At 42.9% G+C, this 8,693-nt stretch overlaps 1 protein-coding gene across 3 annotated transcripts; it reads right to left on the bottom strand.

Annotated features, from left to right (window-relative positions):
* Positions 1–4,795: 4,795 nt before the first annotated feature.
* Positions 4,796–8,238, bottom strand: LOC139536364 (putative nuclease HARBI1). 3 transcript variants are annotated; one of them, XR_011667295.1, is made up of 9 exons: positions 7,478–8,238; positions 7,214–7,390; positions 7,062–7,123; positions 6,893–6,979; positions 6,522–6,805; positions 6,407–6,442; positions 5,754–6,308; positions 5,361–5,472; positions 4,796–5,266 (listed from the first exon to the last, which is right to left on the bottom strand). XR_011667295.1 is itself a non-coding variant. In XM_071336844.1 (8 exons), exons 6-8 carry the CDS (start codon positions 5,820–5,822, stop codon positions 4,896–4,898), a joined length of 552 nt encoding a protein of 183 aa, XP_071192945.1. In that variant the 5' UTR covers positions 5,823–6,442; positions 6,522–6,805; positions 6,893–6,979; positions 7,062–7,123; positions 7,214–7,390; positions 7,478–8,238; the 3' UTR covers positions 4,796–4,895. The 3 variants fall into 3 exon arrangements, 1 of the variants encoding a protein (XP_071192945.1); XM_071336844.1 differs by having other exon boundaries at positions 5,754–6,442; XR_011667294.1 differs by having other exon boundaries at positions 5,754–6,695; positions 6,764–6,805; positions 7,214–8,238.
* Between the last annotated feature and the right edge of the window lie 455 nt (positions 8,239–8,693).

Below are 8,693 nucleotides of genomic sequence, written 5' to 3'. Positions count from 1 at the left end.
GTTCATTCTCTTGGTTGTTGGTGTATTGGGGGGTTCTTGGGGGTGGGGGTTCATTCTCTTGGTTGTTGGTGTATTGGGGGGTTATAGGGGGTGGGGGTTCATTCTCTCGGTTGTTGGTGTATTGGGGGGTTATAGGGGGTGGGGGTTCATTCTATTGGTTGTTGGTGTATTGGGGGGTTATAGGGGGTGGGGTTTCATTTTATTGGTTGTTGGTGCATTGGGGGGTTCTTGGGGGTGGGGGTTCATTCTCTTGGTTGTTGGTGCATTGGGGGGTTCTTGGGGTGGGGGTTCATTCTCTCGGTTGTTGGTGCATTGGGGGGTTATTGGGGGTGGGGGTTCATTCTCTTGGTTGTTGGTGCATTGGGGGGGTTCATTCTCTTGGTTGTTCGTGCATTGGAGGGTTCTTGGGGGTGGGGGATTAATTGTATTTTTTATTTTCTTATTGTGGGGGGCGGGGTGGGGGGGGGGCTGTGTGAGGGGTTTCGAATGGTTGAGGTTCATGTCTTTTGGCCTGGTGGGAGATCTGTCAACGTGCCCTTGAGCAGGGCACTGACCCTGGATGCTTCTGTGTGTCGCTCTGAATGGGAGACTGTTGGATGACTGGTATGATGTAGTTGTTGAGCGGCTTCACTGCAAGTATATTGTATATTTTGGATATTCAATAAAAAAAGAAAAAGAATAAGAAACACAGAGTGGAGGAGACGAGAACAGAAGAGAGAGAATGAAGAATCGGTTCCCTAGAGGAGAGTTTATCGCAGCCTCACTGGGCCGGGGATGAGGATGAGGCTCCACTGTCTTCCACGGTGTGCATCTGGCTCATCCCTGTAATAACCCTGTTATGTCCCAAATGATACACTATTCCCTATAAAGTGCACTACTTCTGACCAGAGCCCTATGGGCCCTGTTAAAAAGTAGTGCACTATGCAGGGGAATAGGGTGCCATTTGGGATGCAGCCCTTGACCTGCACAACGCATCCCCAGCTCCATCTCCATCCGGCTAGGTACCAGGAACCTGGAAGACTGAGCCTGAGCCGAGCCCAACTCACTGCTTGGAGGGCTGCCTGGAGGAGGTAAATGCAGCTATAGCATTACACAGACACACACACACAGACACACTTTGCCCCTCAAAAGAAAGAGAGAGAGAAATTGAGAGAGACAGCAAAATAAGGAGAAAAGAGAGAGAGAGAGAGAGAAACATGTGGAGAAACTGCATCACACCTTCCCTCGTCTAACAGGTGGTCTTCCCTTCCCTAACAGGTGGTCTAGTGAAAAGTATATAATTAGTAGTCACAGTAGGATGTGTTTCACAGTCCCGACATCCTTCCTCAGCCCATGTACACAACATCAATCAGTCACCTTGCTGTTCACCTGTGTAATAACCAGACAACATCCTATTTATTCAAATGACAAGATATAAAAATAAAATACAGTTTAATAAATCACTGAGGAATTTATTAGTATTTCTATCATATTATTAGGAAATGAATGCAAAACGTATAATGTAGAACTAACACATGTTTCTTGGGGGTGGAAAAGAGACGGTCGGTCACGGGGGCTCTGGATCTGTCCCAAATGGCACCCCATTTCTGACATAGTGCACTACTTTTTGACCAGAACCCTATGAGCCCTGGTCCCAAAGTAGTGTACTATGTAAGTTAAAGGTTGCCCTTACTGACGTACCCTCTGTCATAGCAGCTTTCTCAACTGGCACTGCGACGAACAAACTAAAAGCGAGACAACAACAGATTGAAATGAACTACCTGGTGAGTCAGCGAGCACAGGGCCAGCGGGGCAGAAAGATGAAATTGTGACGATTTGCAGTCAACTTATTTTCTGGTGCTCCACCTGTCCCCAGCCTGACGGAGCTGAGCGAGCCCAAAGTCAGCACAATACACAACCTGTCTCAGAAGGGCATTGTGGTCACAGAGTAGTGTAGTTATAGTAGAGAAGGAATGTGTGTGTGTTTGTGTGTGTGTGTGTGTGTGTGTGTCTTTTTGTTTAACTCTCCTTGTGGGTACCAAAAGTTCTCACAAAGGATAGTCAAACACAGACAATTGTGACAAGTGGGACATTTTGCCGGTCCCCGCGAGGAAAATTGCTATTTTAGTCTTAAGGGTTAGGTTTAGGGTTAGTGTTAGAATTAGAGTTCAAATTAAGGTTAGGAGTTAGGAGTTAGGAGTCAAGGTTAGGAGTCAGGGTTAGGAGTCAGGGTTAGGTATAGTTTTAGGGTTAGGATTAAGGTTAGGGTTATGTTAGGTTAAGGGTTAAGATTAGGGTTAGGAGTTAGGTTTAGGATTAGTTTTAGGGTTAAGGGGTTTGGGGTTAGGTTAGGTTTGGATTTAGGGTTAGGGAAAATAGTATTTTGGATGGGAATCGATTCTCTGGTCCCCACAAGGATAGCAATACACAACTGTGAGTACATGTGTATGTAGGAATGATCAGCAATCAGTTGAATGAAAGTCCAAAAAGTAGAACACGTAAGTGACAAATAACATCATTACAATGTAGCTACAGTCTAAAGTTTCACATAGTCCTCTGTCTGTCTGTCATCTAAGTGATGTGGTGTGGTGTGTGGAGCGTGTCTGTGTTTCTAACCCCACAAGGTGCTTGAATCAGATACATTATGCTTCCTTGCCTTGCACATTACTGGCTGTATGTCATGATTAAAATCGATTTCTGAGCTTTTGACTGGAAAACAGAGATATTCTGAGCTAGCTGTTGTTGTAGGAATTGTCCGATTGTATTTGAGGTTTAAAAGGGCATCTAAAGTTTGTAATTTTCACTTTAAAATGTATCAACCACTATAAAAATGTCCATCAATTATAATCCACATATTAGCTCACATTTCCTGTTGCTGCAGGATTACTTACCCGCCATAGTAAACTGGCTCAAATTAAGATCTGACATCTGTAGCTATAGAGATGCATTGTGTGTATGAAAATAGATTTTAACCCATATGAACAGACCAGATGCTTTAGGAGACAACATGTGACTTGACTATAAACATGTGACTCAAACACACACGAATGCCACCGCACAGTACACACATACTGTGACGTAGAAGTCCGTCACTGGCCGCGGGCAGCATTTGGTTCTTTAACGCACGCACACATTCATCACTCCTCCCTGCTCCGTTATAAGATAAGTTAACAATGTGGGTCGACACACAAATTAACTTCTGTCTTAGTACATACATTTCACACTTGTCAGTGTTCATATTTAAGATATGCAATATTTATTATACTTATCAATGTTGTGGATGAGCGCTTTGTTTGTTTGTTTGTTTGTTTGTTTGTTCTGTTCCTCTCTCTCTCCATCTCGGTAGCTTCCGGGTATGCTGGAAAAGGACCCGAGCTAAGGGAATTGGGCTGACTTTATAGTGCCTGTCCCAAATGGCTCATTAATGTAAATGGGCATAATGAAAGACACTGTCAGTAGTGATGTAATGTTGTAAATGTTATGTTGTGATATTGTTTAAAAATGTGTTGCAATGTATATCCTTTAGTATGTTTAGTTAATGGAAAATGTAGGTTTGATTAGGTAATTGCTTAATTAATTCGGGTAGTAATTGTTCTGAGGGGAGGGGCTAGCCCTAAAAAAGGAGCCTCTCTTTCAGTTCATAATGAGGCTTTTTGGAACGAGCTGTGGATGGGGCAGCATTGTTTTAAGCTGTCCCATAAGGTATATGTTTGATGGCAGTACTGGGGCCTGTTGCACAAAACTAGGATAAGGGATTAAGCCAGGATATCTTGGTGATCCTGGCTCAATTGATCCGTAATCCGGTTGCACTAAAGATGGATAGGGGGCAGGAGGATATGTTATGGTATAAATTACCATGGAGATTTATTCTGTGGAGCTAGCCTGCTCCAGACCAGGCTAAATTCCAGGATCTATTTAATCTCATCCCTAATGTCAGTCAGCAGTCACCACAAATGGAAACCAATAGTTATTTCACTGCTCACTATACATTGTTATCACATATAACTAGACCCACTGTTATTATTTAAACGTTTGTGATCATTAATTTCAATGATTTTGGATAAAAAATGATTTTTAGATGATGTTGCTATCATTAGATAATTTACAGTTTCCCATAGACTATAAGGCTATATATAAAATGATAGAATATTAGGGCCACAGAGGGGAAAAAAACACAAGTCATAATATTGTAACCAGTTGTTTTAAAGGAGGACAGTTGTTAAAATGACAGATGTGGGGCATTTCGTGAAATTGTACTTCAGTATGGTTTCATAAACAAAGACATGCTGATGTGCCAGAATATTAAGTATCACATTGTCATAAGTATCAAAACTGTAAAAACAATATGTAGCTTTTCTGCAGAAAGAACCAGCCTCATAAATTTATGACTTTATCCTTTTTCTTCAGTGTGGCCCTAGTACTCTGTCATATAAACAAATACACATTCCATATGAATATAAAAACACAATGTGTAACATTATGTTCCTTTATTGAATAAGGACAAAACAAAGCAGGTAAACCATCAGCTCCTTTCGAAACTGAAGTCACAGTGACTCTACAAGATGGAAAGCACAGAATCCAAGCATATTATACAAAATGATACATACACATTCAAAGGTCTGTATATAACACACCCTGCATGTCTGCACACTAAAATAAATGCAGGACAAATCCATACACATCAACTGAACAGACAAATGAATGGATGCAGTAGCCTCCCTGCAGCCTTGTATTACACACAGTATAATTTGTAAGTCGCTCTGGATAAGAGCGTCTGCTAAATGACTTAAATGTAAATGTAAATGTATACCGCACAAACATCATAAGAGGCCAAATTCGTCAAAAGACGAACCCAAAAAAACCCTAATTCCTCTGCCACCGCAGGACATATTTAACCAAAATTGAAAGCACACATACTAACTAAAATAATTCAACACATATTGGTCCCTCAGCAGCCGACCACTGTCGTCATCAGGGAAGATTGCCGGATTGTCCCAGTCCATGGCTGGTGGCACTCTGGGGGCCCTCTCCTTCCTCAGGCAGGCCACATTGTGGAGGACAGCACAAGCCACAGTAATATCACATGCCCTAACAGGGCTGACCCTTAATTTGTGAAGGCAGTGAAAGCGTGCCTTCAGGAGGCCAAAGGTCATTTCAACTCTGGCCCTGGTCCTGGCATGGGCATGGTTGTAGGCCTGCTGTGCTTCCTGGGGGTCTGTGAAAGGTGTCAGGAGAAAAGGCTGGCAGCCATACCCCCTGTCTCCCAGCAACACACCAGAGAATTCACCTGTCAACACAAAATCTCATCATTACTACCTCATAAACACAGTGATATTCTTGACACAGCCATGATGGTTATAAATAGGGGTTGTGTGGCTTACCTTGTGATAGGCACTGATAGATTTCAGAGGCCCGAAAGATTCTGGAGTCATGGACTGAGCCAGGCCATTTTGCCACAACATTGCTGATCACACAGTCAGCATTGCAGACCATCTGAAATCATAAGATGAGGAATATTACACCAATCAATGCACATCACTGGCAATGCAGAGTGTTCGTCAATGGACAATATCAAAAAGTTATGTTCACCTGAACATTAATGCTGTGAAAGGATTTCCTATTCACAAAATCGGCCTCATGGGCACCTGAGGGGGCTTTTATCCTTATGTGTGTGCAGTCCACTGCACCAATGACATTGGGGAAACCTGTCACACAAAGTAATGAGTATCCTACTATGTGTTAACAGTTGTCCTGTAATTTGTAGATTCTCTTACCTGCAATCCTATAGAACTCCTCTTTGATGTCACAGAGTCTTCTGTGGCCAGGGAAGGAGATGAAGACATCTGCTAATGCTTTGATAGCCAGACACACACTCCTTATTGTGCGGCAAATTGTGGCCTTGTTCAGCTGTTCTGCATCCCCCACTGAGTACAGGAAGGCTCCACTAGCAAAAAAGCGCAAGGCCACACAAACCATTTGCTCCACACTCAGTGCATGGCTCCGTGCAGTGCGGTGCTTAATCCTGGGACCCAGTAGTCTGCATAGATACCTGATGCCATCTGCAGAAAACCTGTATCTTTCATATAGATGGTCATCAGGGAAGGCCAGTGGGTCCAACCGGTCCCTGAAGACCCTTTCTCGCCTGAAGGCTCTCCTCAGCACAAGTGCTTCTTCATCCACCACATCTCGCACGAATGGGCATGCCATTGTCAGAGCAGAAAGGAACACACAATTTTGGGCCTTCATATAGGCTAGTGGCCACACCTGGTGCTGGGGGGGTGGGCAAAAGAGGGCGATGCCTTATAACGATGACTTGGTTGTACTGATTGCTGGGAAAATAAAAAAAACCTTAGAAAGATGCCACCGTCCTGTGTGCTCACAATAAGAGCTCATATGTCATGGCTCACTTGACTTTACGAGAATATACCTAATTTTTATTTTGAGCTGTGTCATCTTCTTGGAGCTGGGGGAGGAAAGAAAAATAATGATTAATACATTTGTGTTACAGTTAGCATACAGTGTACATTGAAGGCATATCTCACCTCCCTCTCAAGTTTTTTTATTTCAAGGTCCAGTTTCCTAATTGTCCTCTTTTTTATTTCGGACTCCAGTGCAAGATTTTCCATCTTTTTCTTCTTGTACTGAATGTCTATGTCTGCCAGTTCTATTTGGCGCCGGAGGTGGTTGCCATACAACTTTCTGATAGCTTGTGAGCTCTGTGAACACAATACAATTAGCGCAGCTGGAATTTGGCAGGATGTGGTGTCCTTTTATTAATACGCACTATGTTGCCAGGCTGGTTTTCCCACTGTATAGCATCTGGGTCCTGTAAAAGAAATTAGATTTTTTGATTTTGATGAGGACTCCTCACCATTGTAGAGTAAATAGTACTTTCACAGTCTTAACATGATACCTCATGCCTTCTGGAATCCAGAGAGATGGTCTCCTCCTCATCATCGTCTCCATCATGTGCTGTTGCTGCTGCACTGGGGCCTTCACCCTATCACATTTAATCGGATTCATATTGAAGTTAGTAGACAAGACATGCCAGGCCTACAGTATGCCTTTGATGGAGTACTCACTGGATCAGCATCGTCTGGTGCTTGTGCTGGTGGCTCTAACAGGAACACAGTGCTGCCAGACACTGCAAGGCAATAGGTAAACCAAAGTCAGACAGTCCAAATTGATTCAATATGAATGTGGTTGTATCCCATGTAGAGATGGAAGGACATACCTTGAATGAAGCGGGTGGCATCTTGGGAGGAACCTATGCTCGTCTCTTTCCCCCCAGGGATCCCCTCTAAGACGGGCCTGCCTTTATTTAGCTCCAAGGCCATGTCCTCTGCTGGGGTAAGGTCAGCCTTTGGTGACCCACCACCCGTGCCTTGTCTGTGGGTATTCTTTTTCACTGCTAAAACAGTACAGACAATGTGTGAGCAGGCACCTTCTGGGTACAATATATGCTTGTGCTTTGTTAAATATTAGTCAGGGACCATACCATTCTGCAGAATGTTCTTGTATTTGATTTTGACCTGCTGCCATGTCCGTTTTGGCCCGTTCATGTTTAATCTACACACACACACACACACACACACACACACACACACACACACATTTAATGGAGTCACACTGCAAAAAATTACTTGGTATTTTTGTCTTGTTTTCAGTAAAAATATCAAAAAATTTATCATAGCTTTATACAGTGTGATGGAGTTACTTTACACAATTTCACTCATATCTGCAGTGCATTTCAATTAAAAATTTAACCGTTTCATAATTACAGTACAACTGCATTTTTGGAGATGTGAATTAAATATTTGAATTGTAATTGTGATGTTTCAGCGGAGCGGTGAGTGTGTAATTGTGCACTACTTACGCATTCAGGCGGTCTGCAATACTTTGCCACGCTTTTTCTCTTTGCTTTATCACTGTGGCGGTGTTGCCTTTCTTCTTAATTATATCTTTTACCTCCTCGTATGCCTCCATGAGGATTTGTGCTTCCGACGGGGAAAAGTACGCGGCTCTAGTTGCCATGGTAAATCAGTTAATCTGTGATCTGTGGCGGGGTCTATTTGAGTGAGCCGTGAGCGCGCACCTATCCAGGATTGGTTTCACCTGGCTTAATGAATCCGTGTCTGCTCATCCTGGCTTGGTCTTTGTGCAACCAATTAAGCCTGGACGCACATGTTTTGGCTTCATTGAGCTCAGCTGAGTCATTTATCCCGGATGTCTTAATTCTACTTTTGTGCAACAGGCCCCTGTTCTTGTTCCGGAATCACTTTGTAAATAAACACCTTTGCACAGAACTTTTGCGGCTCCGCCATCTTTTAATTTTGATAGAGGTTAGGTTTTCCACATTTAGCCTTCTGGCCTACTCTACGTGACACATACACACGAATGCCATGACACAGTACACACACATGAGGTGAATGTCCAATATTGACCTCCAATGCTATTTTGCACAAATCCAAAATATACATGTTGAAGCCCCATTTTGTCATATTAACAGTCATGTGTGACCTTTTAAAATAATAATATATACCCAATGATTCTTGAAGAATTTGTTAAAAACGAATTTAAAAAGTTTCTAGTACTTTTGTTAAAAATACTAGGTCCTTGTTCCTTGCGGTTTCTGCACCTTTTTTTTACGACCCTGCTGAGTGAGGAGACGCAATGGCTGTGTGAGCAAGGCCAAAGTCTGAAGAGTAATGTCT

The sequence above is a fragment of the Salvelinus alpinus genome, chromosome 12 (assembly GCF_045679555.1).
Source record: "Salvelinus alpinus chromosome 12, SLU_Salpinus.1, whole genome shotgun sequence".
In the NCBI taxonomy this organism is placed as follows: domain Eukaryota; kingdom Metazoa; phylum Chordata; class Actinopteri; order Salmoniformes; family Salmonidae; genus Salvelinus; species Salvelinus alpinus.
Note: the sequence above shows the minus strand (reverse complement) of the source record. Positions and strands in the feature narration are given on the sequence as shown.